We start from the raw sequence: 26,872 nt of genomic DNA, 5'->3' as shown, positions 1-26,872 counted from the left end.
GCAGCTCTGGAATATAATACAGGATGTAACTCAGGATCAGTAATGTAATGTATGTACACAGTGACTGCACCAGCAGAATAGTGAGTGCAGCTCTGGGATATAATACAGGATGTAACTCAGGATCAGTAATGTATGTACACAGTGACTGCACCAGCAGAATAGTGAGTGCAGCTCTGGGGTATAATACAGGATGTAACTCAGGATCAGTAATGTAATGTATGTACACAGTGACTGCACCTGCAGAATAGTGAGTGCAGCTCTGGCGTACAATACAGGAGGTAACTCAGGATCAGTAATGTAATGTATGAACACAGTGACTGCACCAGCAGAATAGTGAGTGCAGCTCTGGAGTATTATACAGGATGTAACTCAGGATCAGTAATGTAATGTATGTACACAGTGACTGCACCAGCAGAATAGTGAGTGCAGCTCTGGGGTATAATACAGGAGGTAACTCAGGAACAGTAATGTAATGTATGTACACAGTGACAGCACCAGCAGAATAGTGAGTACAGCTCTGGAGTACAATACAGGAGGTAACTCAGGATCAGTAATGTAATGTATGTACACAGTGACTGCACCAGCAGAATAGTGAGTGCAGCTCTGGAGCATAATACAGGATGTTACTCAGAATCAGAAAGAAAAAAAGTCCGAAAACAAAAAGTCTCTATAGATAAAATATTTAATTAGAAAATAGGAACTATAATACATCTTTTTTTCATATGAGGTAAGTTTTGTCCAGTACATAGAAGCATGTCTTACATTAGATCAGCAGTAAGTCACTCACACAACTTGTCTGCACATCTCCCACAATGCATTGCCAATACCACTAGAGCAAAGCATGCTGGGAGGAGCCGCTGACCGACCTCTCAGTATATAAAGGCTTCTTCCGGGTGGAAGCTTTTGGCAGTTCGTCCCCGTCAGTGAACAGCAGCTTTAGTTTTCTCGTCTCGACAGTGAATATTGATAAAGATGTAGCAGAGCGGAACCTGTCATTTGGCACAGTGACATTACTGGGCGGTGGTTTTTACATAGGACTGCCGGCAAACCTGCTGTTCAGCTCTGCTACATCTAAACATAAATAATCATATCATGGGCACTGATCTGTTTTTTTGTTTTTGGCGCCAGTGGAAAGTGAGATTACATGTTCAGTGGTGCGATTTCTATCATTTACACCATTTTTATCTTTACAGTCAATTATGAAGAATTACAGAGCGAGCGATCAGCACAAGAACAGTAATAGGTGGACATTTCCCAAACCCTGTGCCCCATACTGGAAACAGTACAGTCCAAGGATGGTGTCCGCCATATTAATGTTAATTACAGTAGAAAATCCCAGACACCTATCAGGAAGATGGCTGATTTTGCAGGAGGCGGCTGCCGTCAGCCATACATTTGTATACTGTATGAGGGAAATATAGTATTATATTTATGAAAGGGTTGATCCAATCTTTAGATAATGGGTATTTTTGGATAGTGCTCCTAAACACAAGCAATTATGCAATTTACTTCTTGTTAACATTTTCAGCCATTCTTGAGATATTAACACTTTTCTTCTCAGCTCGTTGCCTAGGAGACCGACCACCGCTGCTGTCTAGCTGAAGCTGGGATTAGGAGGTACCAATGCGTTCTAGCTTCAAAAAAGTCCTTATTAGCTCACAAGAAAACAAAAATGAAAAAAAAAAAAAAAAAAAAAAACAGCATGTAAGAACTGTTTTGGAGCTGGAACATATAGTTACCTCCTAATCTCGGCCATCTTCAGCCTGACAGCAGCAGTGGTCGGTCTCCTAGACAACGAGCTGTAAACAAAAAAAGTGTTAATATCTCAAGAACGGCTGAATATTTTAACAAGCAGTAAATTGCAGAAGTGCTTGTATTTACCAGTACTATCCGACAATATTCACGTAGGATGAGAAAAACTGATTATAGTGAAATCTAATTTGTCTAAAATTTACCAAAATCTGAATTTTTGGAATTTGATCCTCGCGAATCCAAAAAAATAGCGAGTAGTCGGCTGCCATTGCTGGATTGATATGGGCCAAAGAGGGGTAATAATAATAATAATATACTGACCTCAGTATATACTATATACAGTAGAGGTGCAGCCCGATCACTGGCCACGGTTTTTACAGACTGCTAGCTTATATCAGATTGCTCACTCTTCCTTGTTGATCACTAATCCGCACAGATTTACTTCCGCAGAGGCTGCTGTAATCACAGGACTTTAGCAAGTTGTCTCTGGAGACAAAGGGTTGATGGAAAAAAAAACAATCGTTTTGTTCTCATGTCCCATGATACAGTGTTAGAGATACAGTAAAGATGCAGCTCGGCCTTCGGTAATTTCACGTTTGTTGTATCTGGACTTCCGCAGAGGCTGCTGTAATCACAGGACTTCAGCTGGCAAGTTGCCCTTTCAGACACACAACGTATAAATTCTGTATTTGGAGAAGATATTCAGAAGTTATTTCAGATCTCTCTCGCCCCAGATTTCAGCAGGGAGGAAGTAAATGACTGCCGGAATTCAAGTCGAATTTGAAATGAACAAAACTTAGCAAAAGGGAACGTCCGTTTGGTCCTGTTTTTTTTTCCCCCCCAATTTTCAAGGCTCGTCATCTGTTCCACGTTTAGGTTCTTAACCCGACGCGATTGTCTAGGAATGTCTGGAATAACACAAAACCTACAGAACGTTTGGCGAACAGCACGAAGACAGCTGCCAGTGACAGAACAGTGGATACGTATATCTCGGGAAACTCTAAACGATGGAGATTCTATCAATCATATAACGCCCAGGTCAATGTCCTCGTCGTCCCGGTTGACCAGATCATCTCCGGCCTCCCAGCTCCACCAGGTGGCGGTGGATATGGACGGTCTAACAAAGTTCATAGGAATATGAGCAAAAGGATACATGGAGGATCTCCGGACGGACTTCTTGCGCCTGGCGTCCGCGTCGTTCTCCTTGGAGGCTCGAGGGGATAAAGTCGGTCTGTCTTTTAATTCATTCTTTAGACTCCTGATTTCATCCAGAAGATCTAAAACCCTCTGGGTGGCGGCTACGTTCCCGCCGCCGAGGACCTGAGCTTCTGGGATCCAACGCAAGTGTCGCTGGGCCCAGACGCAGATATCGGGCCCTTCAATGTGCGGCAGGATCAAGCCGTGAACGTCCATCGGCTTCCGGTGCCAGTTCTCATAGAAGACCCGGTAATCACTGGGAACCTCGTCTGGAGAACTTATTAGTTTACTGATTCTTTTACCAAGAAGACTTTTTATGAAGGGTACAGGTTCTTCCTTGAAGAATCCCCTCTTATTGGACGATTTTGACTGGGTGAGAGGCAGAGACATCTGTCTGTGATGCTATAAGGGAACGAAATATCAGTTTTATTCGATGGAAATTGTCAAAGTCAAAACTTTCATAGACATTAATTTGGGTTTTATTCACGTAGAAACCTCAGAGCTCTTAAACCTTCATCAATGGTAAATACTAACGCGATTCAGGCTCCTCTCCCCTATTAAACTGCTTTATCCCCTTTATGACCTTGCAATATTCCATTTTGCACTTTTCTTTTTTTTCCCTCCCCTTATTCCAAGAGCCATAACTTTTTTTTTTAATTTTTCCATCCCCATATAGCCGTACAAGGTCTTGTTTTTTTGTTTGTTTCCGGCACGAGTTGTACTTCTAAATGACACCAATTTATTTTATCATGTGCTGCACTGGAAAGCGAAAAAAAAAGAAATAAATTCCAAGCTCGATGAAATTGCAAAGAAAAGAGTATTTCAGAATTGTTTTTTGTTTTTTTATTTAACATGTTCACTATATGGTAAAACTGACCTGTCAAAATGATTCTCCAGGTCGGTACGAGTGCGCAGATACCAAACATGTCGAGAGTCTTTATTTAAGTGGTGAAAACAAATTAAATAAAACTGGGAAAGTTGTAGGGAAAATTTTTTTTTGCTTATGTCGCCATTTTATAAAACCTGTTGTGTGATTTTAATTTTTCAGAGTCAGGGGCTGTGCGAGGGATTATTTTTTTACACCTTGAGCTAATATTTTTATTGATACCATTTTGGGGTAGATGCGATTGCATTATATTGCAATACTGTGCAAAAGGAAAAAAAATTTCGCAATTTTTCTGTTTCGTATTTTTTTCTTATTATGCTGTTTTCTGATCGTATTAATCTCTCTCTCTATATATATATATATATCTATATCTATCTATATCTCTCTCTCTATATTTTATATCTATATCTCTATATCTATATCTATATACAGTGGGGCAAAAAAGTATTTAGTCAGTCAGCAACAGTGCAAGATCCACCACTTAAAAAGATGAGAGGCGTCTGTAATTTACATCATAGGTAGACCTCAACTATGGGAGACAAACTGAGAAAAAAAAATCCAGAAAATCACATTGTCTGTTTTTTAAACAATTTATTTGCATATTATGGTGGAAAATAAGTATTTGGTCAGAAACAAAATTTCATCTCAATACTTTGTAATATATCCTTTGTTGGCAATGACAGAGGTCAAACGTTTTCTGTAAGTCTTCACAAGGTTGCCACACACTGTTGTTGGTATGTTTGCCCATTCCTCCATGCAGATCTCCTCTAGAGCAGTGATGCTTTTGGCTTTTCGCTTGGCAACACGGACTTTCAACTCCCTCCAAAGGTTTTCTATAGGGTTGAGATCTGGAGACTGGCTAAGCCACTCCAGGACCTTGAAGTGCTTCTTACGAAGCCACTCCTTCGTTGCCCTGGCGGTGTGCTTTGGATCATTGTCATGTTGAAAGACCCAGCCACGTTTCATCTTCAATGCCCTTGCTGATGGAAGGAGGTTTGCACTCAAAATCTCACGATACATGGCCCCATTCATTCTTTCATGTACCCGGATCAGTCGTCCTGGCCCCTTTGCAGAGAAACAGCCCCAAAGCATGATGTTTCCACCACCATGCTTTACAGTAGGTATGGTGTTTGATGGATGCAACTCAGTATTCTTTTTCCTCCAAACACGACAAGTTGTGTTTCTACCAAACAGTTCCAGTTTGGTTTCATCAGACCATAGGACATTCTCCCAAAACTCCTCTGGATCATCCAAATGCTCTCTAGCAAACTTCAGACGGGCCCGGACATGTACTGGCTTAAGCAGTGGGACACGTCTGGCACTGCAGGATCTGAGTCCATGGTGGCGTAGTGTGTTACTTATGGTAGGCCTTGTTACATTGGTCCCAGCTCTCTGCAGTTCATTCACTAGGTCCCACCGCGTGGTTCTGGGATTTTTGCTCACCGTTCTTGTGATCATTCTGACCCCACGGGGTGGGATTTTGCGTGGAGCCCCAGATCGAGGGAGATTATCAGTGGTCTTGTATGTCTTCCATTTTCTAATTATTGCTCCCACTGTTGATTTCTTCACTCCAAGCTGGTTGGCTATTGCAGATTCAGTCTTCCCAGCCTGGTGCAGGGCTACAATTTTGTTTCTGGTGTCCTTTGACAGCTCTTTGGTCTTCACCGTAGTGGAGTTTGGAGTCAGACTGTTTGAGGGTGTGCACAGGTGTCTTTTTATACTGATAACAAGTTTAAACAGGTGCCATTACTACAGGTAATGAGTGGAGGAAAGAGGAGACTCTTAAAGAAGAAGTTACAGGTCTGTGAGAGCCAGAAATCTTGATTGTTTGTTTCTGACCAAATACTTATTTTCCACCATAATATGCAAATAAATTGATAAAAAAACAAACAATGTGATTTTCTGGATTTTTTTTTCTCAGTTTGTCTCCCATAGTTGAGGTCTACCTATAATGTAAATTACAGACGCCTCTCATCTTTTGAAGTGGTGGAACTTGCACTATTGCTGACTGACTAAATACTTTTTTGCCCCACTGTGTATATATATATATATATATATATATATATATATATATATATATATATATATATATATATATATATATATATATATATATATATATATATATATATATATATATATATATATCAAGATTCAAAGAAGCTTTATTGGCAGGACCAGATACACATCAGTTTTGCCAAAGCAAGTGTATAAAGGCAATAGGCATAGGGACTGTGGGGATGTTGGGTAGGAGCTGTAGGGGAGGTGGATGGGGGCAGATCCAGGGTGGGGGCTATAGTCCATGGCATAGGGGAGGTGGATGGGGCAGGTCCATTGTGGGGGCTATAGTCCATGGCATAGGGGAGGTGGATGGGGGCAGATCCAGGGTGGGGGCTATAGTCCATGGCATAGGGGAGGTGGATGGGGCAGGTCCAGGTTGGGGGCTATAGTCCATGGCATAGGGGAGGTGGATGGGGCAGATCCAGGGTAGGGGCTATAGTCCATGGCATAGGGGAGGTGGATGGGGCAGGTCCAGGTTGGGGGCTGTAGTCCATGGCATAGGGGAGGTGGATGGGGCAGGTCCAGGTTGGGGGGTATAGTCCATGGCATCATAGTTCTCTTTCTCGCAGTCTATGACATTCGCTCACATACCGCGCTGCTATCTCCACTGCGCTCTCTTCTTCTCCCAGCAGGATATATGTTTTCTCTTCCTCCTTCATGGTGATGAAGTCTGGGAAGAGATGTGAGAGTCTCCTGAAGTGAGTGTCCCTCACTGTTGAGTATTTGGAGCAGTGTACCAGGAAGTGGGTTTCGTCCTCTATGGCCTCCTGGTCACAGTGTTGGCACAGTCTTTCCTCCCTGGGCTTGTAGCTCTGCTTGTGTCGGCCACATTCGATGGCCAGACTGTGGGCACTGAGTCTATATCGGCTCAGGATCTGGCGGTCTCTGGGGTCCGGGAGTTTCTCCAGATATGGGGCCAGTCTGTAGTCTCTCTGTAGGCTCCGGTACATGGTCAGTTTCTGTGAGCTGATGATATCATTCTTCCAGTCACTGACATACCTCTCCTGGCCTTCGTCTGCCATCTTCCTGATTCCGGCTTTTGTCAGGTTGTTGTGATTGGTGTTCTGCTCCGGTTGGGTTTGGCTGGGCTGTACCGAGGGTTCTGGTTTTTCTGTTTCACCTACATGTATCAGGGCTTTATGGTGATGGGAGCTTGGATTGCTCCTATGTAGGTGAGCCCGGAATGACAGCGCCCTCTTTAGAACTGTTAGGTGTAGAGGGAATCTGCCCAGCTCGGCCCGACAAGCACTGTTGGAGGTGCTCCGATGGACCTGGAGAAGGTGCTTGCAGAATTCCAGGTGGAATATTTCTGTTGGACTGGAATCCCACTTTGACCAGTCTGGGTAGGTGTGAGGACCCCAGACTTCGCTGCCATACAGGAGGATTGGGGCGATGATGGAGTCGAAGATTTTTAGCCAGACCCTCACTGGTGGCTTCAGATGGTAGAGTGTCCTTCGGATGGCATAGAAGGTTTTGCAGGCCTTGTCTTTCAGGGTCTCTATGGCTTGTTTGAAGCTCCCTGACCGGTGAATCTCTAGGCCCAGGTAGGTATATTTGTCTGTTCCTGTGAGGTCGCAGTTGTTGAGGATAAATGATGGGTGTTGGTCTGATCTTCTCTTTCTCCTCTGGAACACCATGGTGTTGGTTTTCTTTAGGTTGACCGGTAGAGCCCAGGTGGAGCTGAATTTCTCTAGGATTTTCAGGTTGTCCTGGAGGCCTTTCTCGGTTGGTGACAGCAGCAGCAGGTCATCTGCGTACAGCAGGAATTTCACCTGGGCGTCATGGAGGGTGAGTCCTGGAGCTGAGGAGGATTCCAGGGCGGTAGCCAGCTCGTTGATGTAGATGTTGAAGAGCGTTGGACTTAGGCTGCAGCCTTGTCTGACTCCGCGGCTCTGCTGGAAATAAGCCGTTCACACTCACGCTGCAGCGGTTCTCGGTGTAGGAGCTTTTGATGACATCGTAGGTCTTTCCTCCTATTCCACTCTCCAGCAGTTTCAGGAATAAGCCCGGGTGCCACACTGAATCAAAGGCCTTTTTAAAGTCCACAAAGCAGGCGTATATCTTCCCATTCTTTGTATTGTAGACGGGTTTCTGAATGAGGCTGTGCAGAGTATAGATGTGGTCAGTGGTGCGGTGGTTCGGCATGAACCCTGCTTGGCTCTTGCTGAGGACGTTGTGCTCGGTGAGGATCCTCTTGTTCAGGATACTGTTGAACAGTTTTCCCAGGTTGCTGCTGACGCATATGCCTCTGTAGTTGGCTGGGTCATACCTGTCCCCACTCTTGTGGATGGGTGTGATGAGGCCTTGGTTCCAGGTACGAGGGAAGTAGCCGGCACTCAGTACAATATTGAAGAGTTTAACCATTGCAGCCTGTATTTCTGGTGGGCTGTACTTCAGCATTTCTGGTAGGATTCCATCCAGGCCACCGACTTTTCTACATCTTATGGAGGAGAGTCTCTCAGTTACTTCCTGTAATGTTATAGGTGTATCCACCGGGTTTTGGAAGTTTTTGATTTTTTCCTCCATTGCTTTTAGTTTCGCCATTATGTTTTCCTGTTCTTGGCTTAGTCCTTCCTTTGGAATGTCCTTATAGAGGTCTCTGAAGTATTGGAGCCAGAGGTTGCCATTTTGGATATGGTTGTTGTTTTTCTTGTCTTTGGTGCCCATGTGGTTCCATAGTTCCCAGAAGGAGTTGTCTTGGAGGGCATCTTGGAGTTGGTTAAGCTTGGTAGAGATGTAACTCTGCTTCTTCCTCCTGAGGATGGTTTTGTACTGCTTTTGTATGGAGTCATAGGCTTCTCTCAGACCCAGGTGGTTGGGGTCTCCGTTTCTTGTTGGAGGCTGTTCTCAGGGTCTTCCGTACAGCTTTACATTCTCTGTCAAACCAGCCATTGACCTGTGTTTCTTTTGGTCTCTTGTAGTCGACTTTTTTAAGGTCGGACAGTCTGGCCATTGCGTAGAATATATTGTTGAGGTCCTTTGCTGCTTGGCTCACTCCCTCTGGGTTTGGCATGTACTCGAGGTTGTAGAAGTGGTGGAGCATCCGCTGTATTTCAGGTCTGCTGGAAGCTTCTTTATACTTTAGTGCCGACATTTTGGACCATTTATAGGATGGAGGCCGGGTGAAGAGGCCGCTCTGCTGTGGCTTCTGAGTGGATGGTTTCTCCGTAGATTTCATGTACAGAAGAAGTTGGCTGTGGTCTGACAGGTGCGTTTGTGGGGTGACTATGAAGGCGCTGACATCTGCCAGGTGCAGGTCTGTAATGGCGTAATCTACTACACTCCTCCCTACATGGGAGTTTAGTGTATACCTTCCCAAGGAGTCATCCTTGCTTCGTCCATTAAGGATATGAAGTCCTAAACTTTTACATACGTTCAGGAGCTTTCTGCCACTTTTGTTGACTGTACTGTCATAGCTGTTTCTCTCAGTGTGTACAGGGTCTTGGCCGTCATTCTCTGCTCCAAGTATGTAGATGTTTCCATCCGTGGTCAGGAAGTCTCTCTCTCCCTGTTCTTGCATTGAGGTCTCCAAAGATGAGAACTTTGCCCAGGGCCTGATAATGGGCGGCTTCTCTTTGTAAGATCTCGAAGCAGTCTGGATTGAAGTAGGGGGACTCTGGCGGTGGTATATAGGTGGCACAGAGGTGGACATCAGACTGACAGGTGAGGATGGAGCTGCTGATTCTGATCCATATGTGGTTGCCTCCTTTCTTCACCGGTTTGATGTACTGGTGGAGCTCCTCTTTATACCAGATCAATACTCCTCCTGAGCCCCGGCCCTGTTTGATGTTTTTATTTTTCTGGGCATGGACCAAGAATTCCTTGTATCCAATAGGCACCAGGGATTCGTTTTCGGCTCTGGTCCATGTTTCCAGGGGGATCTGAATGTCTATATTTTTCATACTTTGTATAAAATCGGGGTCCTTTGTTTTAGATCCAAAGGTTGAGGCGTTGAGACCCTGAATATTCCAGCTGCTGATTGTAAGTGAAGACATTCTTCTGTGTATTTTGTGTGTATATACCTTGTAATGAGTATGGCTGTGTGGGACAAACTGGATTTCTGACAGTTTTATAGCGGTGCTTGGTTCCATCCAGTCACATTATTATTCTGCGCAGTGCATTGAGCAGGTTTATTATCTCATTCCTATCTCTGCTCTGCATGTATCTGTGTGGGCTTGGTGGTCTCCTCGGTGGAGGTCTCCACCTCCGATGGTCTGACACTGGGTGAAGAGCTTTGTTTCCAGCTTCAGGAGGTAGCCTTGGGGTTTTCTGCTTTATCGTTCTCGGGGGTCTTTCAGTGTGATTATGGCCACTGTTGAATCCAGGCCCGGGGTCTCTGTTTAGCACGATGTCCTTCAGCTCTTTGGCCAGGAGGCTGACCCCTTGTTTGTTGAGGTGTTTATCATCGTGCAGGTGACTGATGTTTATGGAGAGGTGTTGTGCCAGGGTCACGTTTGGCACAGTCTTGATCTTTTCAGTCAGTTCTGCATTGATGGCTTGGGTGGTTTGCCTGCATATGTCCTTTCTTGGAAGCAGCGATGACAGAGTGATTTTTACTGTCCGGGAATTTTAGGTTTGCCATCTTTGCCAGGTTGATCAGTTGTTCTGCGATCTGCTGGTCTGGCCGATTATTATACACACGGGTACAAACAATGTGCTTTGGGTTGGTAAACCGTGGTCTACTGATGACCTCTGTCACCTGTTCAATACTTGCACAGCGGATTGTACGGACCTGTTTTCCTGGGAATAGCCGCTGTGTATTTAGGTACTTCCCATTTGAGTCCATTATTAGGACAATATCAGGACTTTGTGATGTCTTGGGTGGGCTACAGTGCTGCTGACGGGGGTCTGTGGTGCTGGCTTTGCTGGTGTCTAGTTCTCTTCTCTCTTCCATCTCTCTGGTTTCAGGATTTGAGTCCATTATTAGGACAGTATCAGGACTTTGCGATGTCTTGGGTGGGCTAAGGTGCTGCTGACGGAGGTCTGTGGTGCTGGCTGGTTCTCTTCTCTCTTCCATCTCTCTGGTTTCAGGATTTGAGTCCATTATTAGGACAATATCAGGACTTTGCGATGTCTTGGGGGGGGGGCTACGGTGCTGCTGATGGGGGTCTGTGGTGCTGACTTTGCTGGTCGCTGGTTCTTTTCTCTCTTCCATCATATTGTTGGTTATTATTTTAATGCTGTTTGCTGTCTCTACATTCTGTTCAGTGCTGGCCATGTTGTCTGCTCTCTGGCTTGTTTTCATTGCCCCCTGCTGGTTCAGATGTCCAGGGCTATGGGCTTTTAATTCTGTAATCTCCTTTCGGAGTTGATCATTGTCTTTTTTCAGCTTCCCCATTTCCTGTAGTGCTGTCTTATGTTGACATTTCATTTCACACATTTCCTCCCTTATTTTCTGTATGGCCGTGTCATTTGTTGCTTGGTAATTTGCATTCCTTTGTGAGTTTCTTTCACATGCTAATTTCAGTTGGACCAAGTCTATTTCTAGTTGAGATAAGAAGTCTCTGATGTTATCAGGCGAGAGGTGTGAAGTGTCGGGGGTTAGGCAGCTCTGTCTGGGAATCCCTATGTGAGCATTAGAGGTTGCATTAGATGTAGCTGCTGGGGCTTGTAGTCCTTTATAGGTTTGTGCCTGCTCTTTGATATCAGAGAAACAATTTTCAAATTGCTGCAGAATCTCCTCCGTCCCCTGCGCCATGACTGTGCCATTTTTGTATAGGAGTATGGTGAGCACATTGGTGTCCTCATCTGCTTGGCTGGTAATTTTAATCTGCTGGGCACTCCTAGTGTTGGATTTAGATACATGTTTATATCGATTGCACAGCGCAGTGTGCCAGGCTGAGGGTTGGTCTGTATAGAATAATACATTGGTTTTTCTTTTTCGTTCTTCCTTTGTGAAATCTGCATAAAGAGTCTCTGGATTCTCTCTAATGTAGTCCATCTTGGATTTATTGCCCCCCTGTGTTATCTCCTGATCTGGCCCCCAGCATTCCTGTGTCTCTGGCTCTGGGCTTTGTTCATTTACTTGTTCTAAATTTGTGTTTTCCATTTTGTAGTTATATGTTAATTATAATCCTTGTTTCTATGGAGGTTAATTTGTAGCAAGTCTATAGGTTGTGTTGTAGTTAAAGAATTCTCCTACCTTCTATAGGTCCAGGTATCAGGATGTCAGATGTATGATGTCGGCTGCTTCCAGTCTGTGTCCTCCAGGACATTCTTGTTTGGTCCTTTAAATCCTCCAATTCTTCCTTTTTTCATAAAATGTAAAGTCCAGTTCAGTCCAGATCACTTTTATGTTCCACGGAGTTGAGTTTTTCCAGGTTTTGTCTTTAAAGTTGCCTCATTACAAGGTATAAAGTGATGGAAATTCAGGAGCTCATGTTCATTGCTTCTTACTCCTAGGAATCTCTCTCTCTCTCTATATATACACACACATATAATTGTCTAAGGGGTACTTCCATTTCCATCTGTCTGTCTTTCTGTCGGCAACTTCCGCCACAAAAATCCCGCATCGCTGATTGGTCTCGCCAGCTGCCTGTCATGGCTGCCATGACCAATCAGTGACGGGCACAGTCCGATTAGTCCCTCCCTACTCCCCTGCAGTCAGCGCCTGGCGCCCGCATACTCCCCGCAGTCACCACTCACACAGGGTTAATGCCAGCGGTAACGGGCCGCGGGTAACGCACTCCGTAACCGCTGCTATTAACCCTGTGTGACCAAGTTTTTACTATTGATGCTGCGTATGCTGCATCAATAGTAAAAAGATCCAATGTTACAAAAAAAAAACAAAAAAAAAAAACACGTTATTCTCACCCTCCGACGTGGCGCTGTCCTCGGCAGTGCAAGCGGCAGGTTCCGGTGCTAAGGATGCTATGCGAGAAGGACCTGCCATGACGTCACGGTCATGTGACCGCGACGTCATCACAGGTCCTGCAATCATACCAACCCTGGGACCGGAAGCTGCCGCGTGCACCGCGAGTATGTTTATTTCTTATTTTAAGTCTGTATACTACGTGGCTCTGGGCAATATACTCCGTGACTGGGCAATATACGACGTGACTGGGCAATATACGACCTGGCTGGGCAATATACGACCTGGCTGGGCAATATACCACGTGGCTGGGCAATATACGACCTGGCTGGGCAATATACCACGTGGCTGGGCAATATACTACGTGACTGGGCAATATACGACCTGGCTGGGCAATATACCACGTGGCTGGGCAATATACCACGTGGACATGCATATTCTAGAATACCCGATGCGTTAGAATCGGGCCACCATCTAGTCTATTTTATATTTTGATAGATCTGACATTTCTAAACACCGATACCAAATGTGTATTTTTTTATTTTATTTTTAATGGTGCAAAAAAAAAAAAGGGGCGATTTGATTTTTTTTTTAAACTTTTGATTGAGTTTAATAGTCTTCTTAGGAGACTTGTAAGCTGCGATCGTCCGATCGCTTGTGCTACACATAGCAGGGCTGTAGCTGTTCATGAGCTCCTATGAAGAGCGTTCACAAAAATATCTTAATGGCAGGCACGGGGTCTTCTGGAGACCCCTAGCCATCATGGTAACCCATCGGTGCCCTGCAATCAGGTGACAGGGGCGCCAATGGGCGGGATGAATGACCCGCTTCCAGGTGGCGAGAGACTGACATCTGCAGGGAGGAAGTAAAGGACTGCGGTAATTCCATTCCATCCTGCACTGTACTACTGAACCCAATGCATTATATATGTTTTAGGAGTTGGAGTCCGTCCATTTTATACCCCGACTCCACAGCCCTGAACACTATTTTTTTCTTCCAGATGCAGATACTAAAGAGGTCACATGTGTGGCATTGATAGGTCCAATGTGATAGCACAATCGTCATGCCGCACGACACCCGTTTGCGTGGAGCCTTAAACTTAAAGCCACCAACGGGGAAACGCACTGTAAACGGGCCCAGAAAGTTGTCTTACCAGACGTCATTTTCCCATCTGAGCCAATCTGGTATTTTTTGCACTTTACATTTATTCCTCTCCTTTTTACAAGAGTCATAACTTTATTCCCTCCACACGGCCACACGAGGGCTTGGTTTTCATTGCAGGACAAGTTGTTGTATTGAATGTCACCAATGACTTTACCAATAATGTATGGAAAAATGTGGAAAAAAAAAACCCCTCATAATTCCACCATTATTTTTGGGGGTTTTGCCTTTACATCTCAACAAAGCGAATCTGCAGCTCGGTACGATTACACCGCTACTGAATTTCTAATTTTTGGCATTTTGATTATTTCTCATTTGGCGTCAACCTCATGAAAGAAATCATTTTATATTTTGATCAAATTGGATTTTGACAGATGTGACCATCCACAATACGTACATACGTGCGTACGTACATGCGTGCGTACCTACATACATACATGCGTGGGTGCGTATGTACATACATGCGTGCGTGCGTACATACATGCGTACGTACATACATACATGCGTACGTACATACATGCGTACATACATACATGCGTACATACATACATGCGTACATACTATTTATTTTTTTAAAGTTTTCCTTTTAAATTTAGCATCTCATTTTAATAATCTTTACGTACAACAATGGCAGCTGTCATGATCACCCAACCAGAAGCCCAAGACTAAGGAGTTGAGGAAATAAGTGTTGTTGGACCTCTCATCAAGACTGACCCTCTTAAATGGCACTGACACTGATTAACAGGGGCATCCAAGTGGTTAAATAGCAGCGATCCGTGCTAACTCTGATCACTGCTGTTAAAGGTGTCGGCTGTATAGCGCAGCAGGCACCCACTGTGTACGGAGCCAACTCTGCTCCTGAGCTCGCTCCATACACCTGACGTACATGTATGTTACATGTCAGGATTAACAATGGGCGACCCTCAGGATGCTGAATGACTGTTCCTTCTAATATATTCAGGAATGGTTAATAATGCAGCCGCCCCTAAGTCAGCCCCATACTCGCCTTGGGGCGCGTTCCTTTGCGGCTTTTTTCCTGTTTTGACTTCTCCTCGTACAGCGGATTGTTGAGAAATGTCAGAGCCTTCAGCTCAAACTGCACCGACCAATCCCACACCGAGTAAAAACTGAAAGAGTCGCTTTGTCTGCCGCCGCCACCGCCGTCCTCAACCTGCCAGAATTAAAAAAAAAACAAAAAAACAACATGGAGTATTTGCAAATTCCAGAAGAAGGAAATAGGTCGTGGCTTAAGCAAACTTGGCCTTAATTACTAGATTGCTCCCAGCAGCTGAATAATGGCCCCCTTGTTACACGGCCAGGCTGAGAGCTCATTGTAGGAGGCGATCCGCCGGCTGCGGACAGCGCGACTGCCGGGAAACACAGCAAGGTGAAGGGACGGGAAGATCAAAATGTCTCCGACAATTTAGGACTCTAATCGGCTTCATTCTTCCTTGCTGCACCCGATGCAAAGCTTTGATGTAAGAGACTGAATTCGGACAAGGAAATTTTATTACCGGCTGATGGTTAAAACCAGATGACATACGGATGACAATACAGAAAAAAAATATAAAATAAATCAGGTTTTTTCTGTATTAAAATCTGACAATTTTTTGTATTTTTTATTTTACGATCGTCTGAACTTTAACTAAATCACAAAGTAAGACAAGTAATAGATAATGAAAACTTAGGCTGAACAGTGTGAAAGGCACCAAATACATCAAACAGCATGAACTGCTTGATACATTTGGCATTTCAAGAATATTTGCACACAGAGTCTTTTTTTCCGAAACGGAAACGCAATGTTTTTGAGATTTGGAGAGCTTCCGCTCAAAAAAAGATCCGCTCCTCAGTGTTACATCTGGTGCAGAACCTGAAGTCGGCACTTTGGTGTTATTTATTTCTGCGTTGGATTCTGCCGATACGCACGTTTCCCACGCCCCCTGATGAAGCTGGGTGAAACGCGCATTGAAGCACAGGGCCACACACCTAACCTCATTTTGATTGCCATCAGAGATGATGGTATGATTTTGCAGGACCGTGGTTGGCCATTTTTGGCCAGAGGATGGAAGCCCAGTACACCGCCTCCTACCTGCCGGCATCCCCAGCTCTTCTTCTGATTAGCTGGCCTGGTGTGAGGTCATTGTTGCAGCGTCAGCCACATATGTAGGAGGCGGATCGCAGGGCTCCCGTCCGGTGGCCACGGAATACTGACCTGGCTAGTGCAAATGATGACCTCTACATCCTTACTATTCCACAACAGGTAATTTGCTGACCCGGGCTCTTACCCACTTATGTGTATCCCTCTGATAGGCCGAATTGAAGAAGAAAGTGCTGAAGATGGGTATATTAATGCTGTCCGACAGGACCGTCAGATACGTCTCCGAGAACTCAAAGGCAAGTGGGTACTGGTGGACCAGCTGCCAGACACAGTCCAGGAAGAGCAAGAAGACCGGAGCCTGAGGAGAAGAAGAAACGAGAAGGTTCTGTACCCAGGGGGAGAAGGTCCTGTACCCTCAGGGGGAGAAGGTCCTGTACCCCCAGGGGGAGAAGGTCCTGTACCCCCAGGGGGAGAAGGTCCTGTACCCTCAGGGGAAGAAGGTCCTGTACCCCCAGGGGGAGAAGGTCCTGTACCCCCAGGGGGAGAAGGTCCTGTACCCCCAGGGGGAGAAGGTCCTGTACCCCCAGGGGGAGAAGGTCCTGTACCCCCAGGGGGAGAAGGTCCTGTACCCCCAGGGGGAGAAGGTCCTGTACCCTCAGGGGGAGAAGGTCCTGTACCCCCAGGGGGAGAAGGTCCTGTACCCCCAGGGGGAGAAGGTCCTGTACCCCCAGGGGGAGAAGGTCCTGTACCCCCAGGGGGAGAAGGTCCTGTACCCCCAGGGGGAGAAGGTCCTGTACCCCCAGGGGGAGAAGCCCGAAGCCACCGATCTGCTGCCGGAATATTTCCCAACATCATCAACCTCAAACGCTCATTTACACCTACGAGAAAAATGGTCCTAACTTCAGCAGGTTTTCTCCATGAAAATGGCATCTGAGCGCTGTCTGGTTATCTTCATGGCCTCGATAGTCTTGCGTTGCCGATTTTGATCCGATACTTGGATCAAAATTAGACATGTGACGACCCAAAATCTAGCAATTCGAGATGAGCCTATAAAGTTTGCAGGACCCTCTGACGCGGCGGACAGCTCCGTATCAGGTGGCTGCTGAATGAGATCCCCGAGAACGCCTCCTTCCCACTGCATCCTCGACTCTACTCATCACGAGCCACAATCGTCTTCGTAGACTGGCTAATTTAAGGAGGCGCCGGAGATGCCGGCAGGTAGGATGCGGTTCCCTGGGCTCCCATCCAGCGGTCACACAATACTGATACAGCTGCGAAACCAGGATCCTGCACATCTCTAATAGCAATGCAAAAAAAACCCTAAAACACAGCGATGGCCAAAAAAGAAAAAACTAAAAAGGTAAACATAAAATAAGTGATAAAGAACAGCAATGCAAAAAAAAAAAAAAAAAGGACAGACGAGCACAAATCAATTATCATTGCTGTAAAAGACGGCCCAATACCGACACTTTAATACTTGAAACTATAAGACAAGCCACTATACTGCCCCCACGCCATAGATCTGGCTGCCACTATACTGCCCCCCCACGATACAGATCTGGCTGCCACTATACTGCCCCCCCACGACACAGATCTGGCTGCCACTATACCGCCCACCCACGCCACAGATCTGGCTGCCACTATACCGCCCACCCACGCCACAGATCTGGCTGCCACTATACCGCTCCCACACCATAGATCTGGCTGCCACTATACCGCCCCCCCACGCCACAGATCTGGCTGCCACTATACCGCCCCCCCACAGATCTGGCTGCCACTATACCGCCCCCCCACAGATCTGGCTGCCACTATACCGCCCCCCCACAGATCTGGCTGCCACTATACCGCCCCCCCACGCCACAGATCTGGCTGCCACGTATGCACTGAGCCCACAATAAAAACATCTCTGCCTTACTGAAGCGTGTCCTCCGGTCTGAGAAGTTTGTACATGGTAAATCCTGGAATGTCCACTCCTTGACCTCGACCTTACCTCCCCATCATTGGTCCTCAGATGGTTACATCGATCCAGAAAATTATGTCCTCCCATCACCCACTCCTTCTGGATAAGGCACTGGAAACCGCATCTAGTGCGGTAATGTGGATCCATCATGATCTGCACCAGGCTGGAGATCACACAGCAGAAGTCAGAGGCCGTGTCCTCTGTATGAGCCGAGACAGGGAATCAGTGACATAATCGAGGACGAAATGCTTAAAGAGGTGCGACAAGGGGTTAAGGAGTATTCCCATCTCCAAGATCCTATCCCAATATGTACTAGGTGTAATAATAATATCATCAAATACCTCCAATTAGAAATGTAGTATAGTTCTTCTGATTCTCTCTTTCCCCCCTCATGCGCAGGGCATTGCGGTAGCTTAGGTATCCATGGTTACAACTACTGTCACTAAATAAGTTGTCATAACTATAGATACCTAAGCTACTGTAATGTCTTGCACATGGGATAAGGGACATGGTGAATCAGAAGAACTATACTACATTTTAAATTTTCTATTATTATTATTATTATTACACCTACTACATAATGGGATAGGATCTTGGAGATGGGAATACCCCTTTAACAATCCTGCTTACCTTTAAGGATGACATTCATTCTTTTATTTTCCAAATATTCAATAACTTCAATGGATTTCTTAAGGCACTGTCTGCAATGAGAAAACAGACGGAGCAGAGGTCACACACTCCCAGGAGGTCAACTACGATCCTCCGCGGGGGTGAACAGGGTCCAATATTTTTTATATCAATTATTTTCGTTTGTCAAGATCTCTGCTTGCTCTGTAACAAGCCGTGATCTTGTATCCATCCCATAATCCAGGACGGATGTATATCCCTTAGAAGTTACCCATTAACGCTCAAATTGAATGACAGCAAGCAGAGATATTGAAAAGGAGGAAAAAAAGGAACAATATGCAGACATTTTAAATGCATCTCCAAAATTTTATCCCAATATGTGGGAGATGTAGTAATAAGAATAATAATATCAAATACCTCCAATTAGAAATGTTGTTTAGTTCTTCTGATTAGCCATGTCTCTTACCCCATGTGCAGGGCATTGTGGTAGCTTAGGTATCCATGGTTACAACCAGTCATATAGTGACAGTTAGTTGTTATTGGTTGTAACATAGATACCTAAGCTACCGCAATGCCCTGCACATGGGATAAGAACATGGCTAATCAGAAGAACTAGACAACATTTCTAATTGGAGGTATTTGATATTATTACTACACCTACTACATATTGGGATAGGATTTTGGAGATGGGAATACCCCTTTAAATAAAAACTCTAAATGGCCGTAGCAGTCAGCGACTAACCTTATAATTTCAAGCCAATTGCTCGTGTGCAACAATGAGAACCACTTGAAGTCTGTGACCCAGAACTCGGTGGAATTATCTAAAGAATAAAAGTGAGGGGGAAACAAGAATAAACGCATTAAATTGTCAACAGTTTAGGAAACTTTTTTTTCCCTTTCACGTGAATGAGGTTTGCAGCACGCTACGGAAAAAAACGGAAAATGCCGCAAATATTCAACCATGTAAAAAAAAAACAAAACAGAACCATAACCCCCTCACGACTGGCTCATTTTCCATTTTATACACTTTCATTCCCCCCTCCTCTTCTTTTTCCATGAAGATAAAAATAAGAATAAAAACATATTTAGTATTATTTTATTAATCTTTTATTTTTTAAATGGAAAAAGAGGAGATTTAAAATTTTAATATTTTTATTTAACACTTATTTTTTTCACATTCTCTATTATTTCCTACTCCAAATAATGCCAGGGACTGACACAGCCAGCAACTGCCTGCAACAGCATCTGCTTACTATGATTACTGCCGTCAACCATTTACATTGCTGCCGTCAACCATTTACATTGCTGCCGTCAACCATTTACATTGCTGCCGTCAACCATTTACATTGCTGCCGTCAACCATTTACATTGCTGCCGTCAACCATTTACATTGCTGCCGACAACCATTTACATTGCTGCCGACAACCATTTACATTGCTGCCGACAACCATTTACATTGCTGCCGTCAACCATTTACATTGCTGCCGTCAACCATTTACATTGCTGCCGTCAACCATGCTGCCGTCAACCATTTACATTGCTGCCGTCAACCATTTACATTGCTGCCGTCAACCATGCTGCCGTCAACCATTTACATTGCTGCCGTCAACCATTTACATTGCTGCCGTCAACCATGCTGCCGTCAACCATTTACATTGCTGCCGTCAACCATTTACATTGCTGCCGTCAACCATGCTGCCGTCAACCATTTACATTGCTGCCGTCAACCATTTACATTGCTGCCGTCAACCATTTACATTGCTGCCGTCAACAGTGGCGATTTAATGGCTGTCTCACTCATCGATTCCCATTGGCCATCCTGTGATGTGATCGTGGGGATCCGATGCCTTACCCTGACAGCCGTGGGCAGGCTGAATGGCCACCATTGCTGCCATCTAAAGTCCTCCTGTAACTAGGCTTCATGGCAGAACCAGTTACACTATACACTGCAATACTGAGGTTTTGCAGTGTACAGTATAAGTGATCAAACGATCACAGGTTCAAATCTACTAAGGGGAATAAAAATATAAAGGAAGGCAGAAACGCATAAAAAAATTTTTAAAAAATTGGGATTTTATTCTTACCTATTAAAAACAACTGCTTAAATCGTGTATAGGCTGCCTGGATGTCGGAGAGGGAGGGAAGAGTGAGGGACAGATCCTCAATTCTCACTTCTTCGTAGGGCGGCCGGTGAAGGATCTTCTCTACACTGCAGGGAAAACACAAAATACAAAGTTAGGATTTATCCGTACTAACAAATAAGCAGTAAAGAAAAACAAATTAGACGTGACGGACCCGTTCAGGAACGCTTTCTGCTCCTGCATGGAGGAATCGTCCACTTCTTTAGGGAGAGAAGCCATTTTGAACAAAGCCGCCCCATTCTGAGTGGACCAGCACCAAATCTAGGAAAAAAAAAAAAAAAAAGGCAAACAATGGGCACAGTCAGCAACGTAAAGGCTGTGGAAACCTTTGCGGTAGAAGAAATGAGCATTACAGTTGTGAGTGGTTAATAACATTGCACTTTCAGTCTGCAATCTTCATTCCTTCATTTATTTTCAGACTCCATGATGTGCAGTTTGCAGCACAATGCTAGCTTCAGAGGGTCTGTGTCTCTCTCCCGGAAATACAGGCTGGATGTGAGGTCTGTGTGTCTCTCCCAGTAATATAGGCTGGATGTGAGGTCTGTGTGTCTCTCCCAGTAATACAGACTGGATGTGAGGTCTGTGTGTCTCTCCCGGAAATACAGGCTGGATGTGAGGTCTGTGTGTCTCTCCCAGTAATACAGGCTGGATGTGAGCTCTGTGTGTCTCTCCCAGTAATATAGGCTGGATGTGAGGTCTGTGTGTCTCTCCCAGTAATATAGGCTGGATGTGAGGCCTGGGTGTCTCTCCCAGTAATATAGGCTGGAGGTGAGGTCTGTGTGTCCTTCCCAGTAATATAGGCTGGAAGGGAGATCTGTGTGTCTCTCAAAGTAATATAGGCTGGATGTGAGCTCTGTGTGTGTCACTTCTAGTAATATAGGCTGTGTGTCTCTCCCAATAATACAATATACAAAAAAAGGTTGCACTCTATCGTGCCAAAGCATGTTGAATATGAAATACATGAAATATGAATAGCAAAATGGCGTTTTGAACATTAGGAAAAATATTTGAGACGCTTTGCACAGAATTTGGCCAAATAGTGTGAGCCCATCAACCATCGTCAAGGTGGTCTCATTAATCTGATGGGTCCCTGGCCTCCCTGCCCAAATGTGAACACTTACCGAAGGCTAATGTCTGTATGAATGGGTGAATGTGGACACCTCTCTCAGTAAAGCCTACATATATGGGTTGGCCGGAACCAAGTGTGATTAGATGTAATTAAAAACCACATGGTGAAGGGAGGAGTGCTCAGTCAGTCAGCTAACATAGAAATGACAGAAACAGAAAAATGACTGGCACATCCAAACTAGTGTGACTAGGTGCATACCAGGAGCAGCTACCTCCATAGAGTGCAACCATTTTTTGTACATTGTATATGGAGGTAGCTGCTCCTGGTATGCACCTAGTCACACTAGTTTGGATGTGCCAGTCGTTTTTCTGTCATCTCCCAGTAATACAGACTGGATGTGAGGTCTGTGTGTCTCTCCCAGTAATATAGGCTGGATGTGAGGTCTGTGTCTCTCTCTCAGTAATATAAGCTGGATGGGAGGTCTGTATATCTCTCCCAGTAATATAGGCTGGATGTGAGGTCTGTGTGTCTCTCCCAGTAATATAGGCTGGATGTGAGGTCTGTGTGTCTCTCTCAGTAATATAAGCTGGATGGGAGGTCTGTATATCTCTCCCAGTAATATAGGCTGGATGTGAGGTCTGTGTGTCTCTCCCAGTAATATAGGCTGGATGTGAGGTCTGTGTGTCTCTCTCAGTAATATAGGCTGGATGTGAGGTCTGTGTGTCTCTCCCAGTAATATAAGCTGGATGGGAGGTCTGTATATCTCTCCCAGTAATATAGGCTGGATGTGAGGTCTGTGTGTCTCTCCCAGTAATATAGGCTGGATGTGAGGTCTGTGTGTCTCTCCCAGTAATATAGGCTGGATGTGAGGTCTGTGTGTCTCTCCCAGTAATATAGGCTGGATGTGAGGTCTGTGTGTCTCTCCCAGTGATATAGGCTGGATGTGAGGTCTGTGTGTCTCTCCCAGTGATATAGGCTGGATGTGAGGTCTGTGTGTCTCTCCCAGTAATACTGGCTGGATGTGAGGTCTGTGTGTCTCTCCCAGTGATATAGGCTGGATGTGAGGTCGGTGTGTCTATCCCAGTAATATAGGCTGGATGTGAGGTCCGTGTGTCTCTCCCAGTAATATAGGCTGGATGTGAGGTCCGTGTGTCTCTCCCAGTAATATAGGCTGGATGTGAGCTCTGTGTGTCTCTCCCAGTAATATAGGCTGGATGTGAGCTCTGTGTGTCTCTCCCAGTAATATAGGCTGGATGTGAGGTCCGTGTGTCTCCCAGTAATATAGGCTGGATGTGAGCTCTGTGTCTCTCCCAGTAATATAGGCTGGATGTGAGCTCTGTGTGTCTCTCCCAGTAATATTGGCTGGATGTGAGTTCTGTGTGTCTCTCCCAGTAATATAGGCAGGATGTGCGTTCTGTGTGTCTCTCCCAGTAATATAGGCTGGATGTGAGGTCTGTGTGTCTCTCCCAGTAATATAGGCTGGATGTGAGGTCTGTGTCTCTCCCAGTAATATAGGCTGGATGTGAGGTCTGTGTCTCTCCCAGTAATATTGGCTGGATGTGAGTTCTGTGTGTCTCTCCCAGTAATATAGGCTGGATGTGAGGTCTGTGTCTCTCCCAGTAATATAGGCTGGATGTGAGGTCTGTGTCTCTCCCAGTAATATAGGCTGGATGTGAGGTCTGTGTCTCTCCCAGTAATATAGGCTGGATGTGAGGTCTGTATATCTCTCCCACTGCCTGCTGGATCCTGTAGTCGTCTCTAACACTAATGAATCATCACCGCTTCAAACCTGGGGCGATTTCCCCTTCTAGAACTCAGCATCAAGTGATTCCCCTCTAGCTACGCCACATGTGAGTTCACCTGCATGATTTGTCCCGTGATCTATGCACAAGCCCATCTCTATTGTTTTCTCTAACACTTACAAAAGCGAGAGGCAGGGAAAGGCGTCAGATCCCAGAGCGAAGCTCTGACGGATGTGGGTCAGATTTGGCAGACCAGCCAGCTAGATGACGGACTTACACCCTCGGCAGCAGCAAAATTATTTATTTTATTTATTTTAATCAAGACCATTTAGAAGTTTCCTTAGTTTTGCATTTAGGAAGCAAATAAATAATAAAAACAAAATGTGTCCGAAGACTTTACATAAAACCTCCAGCCCAGCAGGGCTCTGCTCTAAGGCTTGGTAGCAGAGGGCTTCCAGCAATTGCCGCGACTCATATTGAGAACTTTTAAGCAACTTTTCGGTCTTAATATTTCCAGCATATAGTTATCATGTACTCACAGGAATCCCTCTCCCGTGGAACTTATACACGCTCTCCTCCGGTAAATGGGCCGGGACAATGAAGTAAGGAGGTAACCTAGGAAAAGGAGAACAAAGAGCGGTGGTAAGTACAAAGGTAAACGGTCGAATATCCCAAATTTTCAAGAAGAGACATCTGGGGGGCGATAAGTGTCAATGTAGGACACATACATGCCCCCTCCTGTAATGATGGGTATCTCAGGGCAAATGTTTAAGGGTATGTTAAAGCATAGTGTGCGTAAACTGGAAAATCTGCAGCAAAAATCAGCACCACAACGATTAGATTTTGTATGAGGTTTCTCTGCAGAAAAGAGCAGGAAAACGAAGTGTAAAATTAAAAAAACAAAACAAACAAAAAAAAACCTATACTGAACCCAACCTGAGGTCTTCCTTGGACCCCTGGCCGTCGCCTCGGTACAACCTGCCGCCATTTTGCATTGACTCAAGTTATTACTACAGGAGTCAAGTAAAATAAGACACCGGATGGGTCGCACAATGACCGGCAGGAGATAAAGAAGACATGGGAGATGTTGGATATTAGGGGAAGGTCCAGATTTTACTGCCAAACAAAATGTGCAAGAAAATCAGCAACCAGGATTTATTGCAGATTTTTACTTTCCCATTGAACTCAAAGAGGAAAATCCAATGTAAAAATAAATAATGGCAAAAAGTGAGCGTTTTATCAAACTAGCCTAAAACTACACATAAAGGGTAAGAACTCAACGGCGCCGTAGCCGACACACAACACGTACCATTCTAAACCTTCGTATGTTTCATTGACGAATACTTTATAAAACACGTTCCCCTTCGTGCGGTCCAGCTCCATCTGCCAGTCCTTGTGCTTCTCAAACAAGACGGTCTGATCCTTGGCACTTGTAGCTGAAATGAAACGACTTATGATCAATATTTCGCAGCCCGGCTCTCCGCCTGACACTCACCCACAGATAATGTACGCTGATTGCCAGTGCTACCGCTCCTTCCTGCAGTGTAGATTGTGCACAGCCTGTCCCCTCGCCTGCGCCTCCGATCTGATCAGAACACAGAATCGTCTATGGATCTACATCTGCATATGATCCGACCACACACCTACGTCTGTCTATCCAGGTGAGAGTGCGGCAGGTAGCCATTCTGTCATATGGTAATATCACTAGTGGCATACCGGCCTGTGTAACCTACAGTCTGCACGACCATTATCAGGGTCCGAGAGCTCACCGGCATAACGAGGCGCTGCTGCCGTGTAGGAGAACAGGAAGATCAGCTTCAGAGGTTTAGGACTGAGCGTGTGATGAATGATCCCATTGACGATCTGAAACACAAAACATAAAATAAATTCACTGACAGCAAGAAGAGATCTTGTATAGTGGAAATATGAAGTGCGAGTATTGTACAGCTTGTCATGTTGAATAAAACAGTGGGTACAGAGGTGTGACCCTGCCTTATCTGGGCGCAGCGGTGTGACCCTGCCCTGCCTTATCTGGGCGCAGCGGTGCGACCCTGCCCTGCCTTATCTGGGCGCAGCGGTGCGGCCCTGACTTATCTGGGCGTAGCGGTGCGACCCTGCCCTGCCTTATCTGGGCGCAGCGGTGAGACCCTGCCCTGCCTTATCTGGGCACAGCGGTGCGACCCTGCCCTGCCTTATCTGGGCGCAACGGTGCGACCCTGCCCTGCCTTATCTGGGCGCAGCGGTGCGACCCTGCCCTGCCTTATCTGGGCGCAGCGGTGAGACCCTGCCCTGCCTTATCTGGGCACAGCGGTGCGACCCTGCCCTGCCTTATCTGGGCACAACGGTGCGACCCTGCCCTGCCTTATCTGGGCACAACGGTGCGACCCTGCCTTATCTGGGTGCAGCGGTACGACCCTGCCTTATCTGGGCGCAGCGGTGAGACCCTACGTTGCCTTATCTGGACGCAGTGGTGAGAACCTACGTTGCCTTATCTGGGCACAGCGGTGCGACCCTACATTGCCTTATCTGGACGCAGCGGTGCGACCCTGCCTTGCCTTATCTGGGTGCAGCGGTGCGACCCTGCCCTGCCTTATCTGGGTGCAGCGGTGCGACCCTGCCCTGCCTTATCTGGACACAGCGGTGTGATCCTGCCCTGCCTTATCTGGACGCAGCGGAGCGACTCTGCTCTGCCTTATCTGGACGCAGCGGTGCGATCCTGCCCTGCCTTATCTGGACGCAGCGGAGCGACCCTGCCCTGCCTTATCTGGACGCAGCGGTGCGACCCTGCCCTGCCTTATCTGGACGCAGCGGAGCGACCCTGCCCTGCCTTATCTGGACGCAGCGGTGCGACCCTGCCCTGCCTTATCTGGACGCAGCGGAGCGACCCTGCCCTGCCTTATCTGGACGCAGCGGTGCGATCCTGCCCTGCCTTATCTGGACGCAGCGGAGCGACCCTGCCCTGCCTTATCTGGACGCAGCGGTGCGACCCTGCCCTGCCTTATCTGGACGCAACATTACTTGATTGGGCGACGCTCATTTGGATGCAGGAAACAATATAAATAAGAACAGAAGAGAATAACAATCAGAGGTCGCGGCTGTAATTACCCGGTTCACTTCATCCTCTTTGGCGTAGCGGAGACCGAAGTGAAACACCCTGAAGTCTCGGCAGTAGATCAGCAGCTTCTCAGGCTGTTTCTTCAGTGGTGCCCCCAATATGGGAACTTTCTTCTTGTCGTCATACACTGGAAAAGGAAAATGTGTTACAAGCACCGAGGCGCGACACGTGCGGCAGGGCCCCAGATGCAGGACCTATGCACATTCCTAATTTTACAATAATCTGTGCAGATAATAAATCGCTGCCCAAGTC

The 26,872-nt window shown here is 46.0% G+C and overlaps 1 protein-coding gene across 2 annotated transcripts in view; it reads right to left on the bottom strand.

Annotated features, from left to right (window-relative positions):
* Positions 1-664: 664 nt before the first annotated feature.
* The window catches only part of MTMR12 (myotubularin related protein 12), a 38,115-nt gene continuing 11,907 nt past the window's right edge, over positions 665-26,872 (bottom strand). The window contains exons 5-17 of one of the 2 annotated variants that reach the window (XR_011317924.1): positions 26,611-26,747; positions 25,275-25,368; positions 24,815-24,941; positions 24,045-24,120; positions 20,849-20,955; positions 20,638-20,762; positions 19,296-19,374; positions 18,557-18,627; positions 17,957-18,126; positions 16,154-16,324; positions 14,875-15,039; positions 1,801-3,351; positions 665-1,587 (exon numbers count right to left, since the gene is read on the bottom strand). Coding sequence is in view for 1 of the 2 variants with exons in the window: in XM_069745993.1 (XP_069602094.1) it covers positions 2,776-3,351; positions 14,875-15,039; positions 16,154-16,324; positions 17,957-18,126; positions 18,557-18,627; positions 19,296-19,374; positions 20,638-20,762; positions 20,849-20,955; positions 24,045-24,120; positions 24,815-24,941; positions 25,275-25,368; positions 26,611-26,747 (1,898 nt within the window). In the remaining variant the exon portion in view is untranslated. Of the gene's footprint in view, positions 3,352-14,874; positions 15,040-16,153; positions 16,325-17,956; positions 18,127-18,556; positions 18,628-19,295; positions 19,375-20,637; positions 20,763-20,848; positions 20,956-24,044; positions 24,121-24,814; positions 24,942-25,274; positions 25,369-26,610; positions 26,748-26,872 lie in introns of both variants that reach the window. The other variant, XM_069745993.1, reaches the window with a different exon arrangement.

This window comes from Ranitomeya imitator, chromosome 1 (genome assembly GCF_032444005.1).
Source record: "Ranitomeya imitator isolate aRanImi1 chromosome 1, aRanImi1.pri, whole genome shotgun sequence".
In the NCBI taxonomy this organism is placed as follows: Eukaryota; Metazoa; Chordata; class Amphibia; order Anura; family Dendrobatidae; genus Ranitomeya; species Ranitomeya imitator.
Note: the sequence above shows the minus strand (reverse complement) of the source record. Positions and strands in the feature narration are given on the sequence as shown.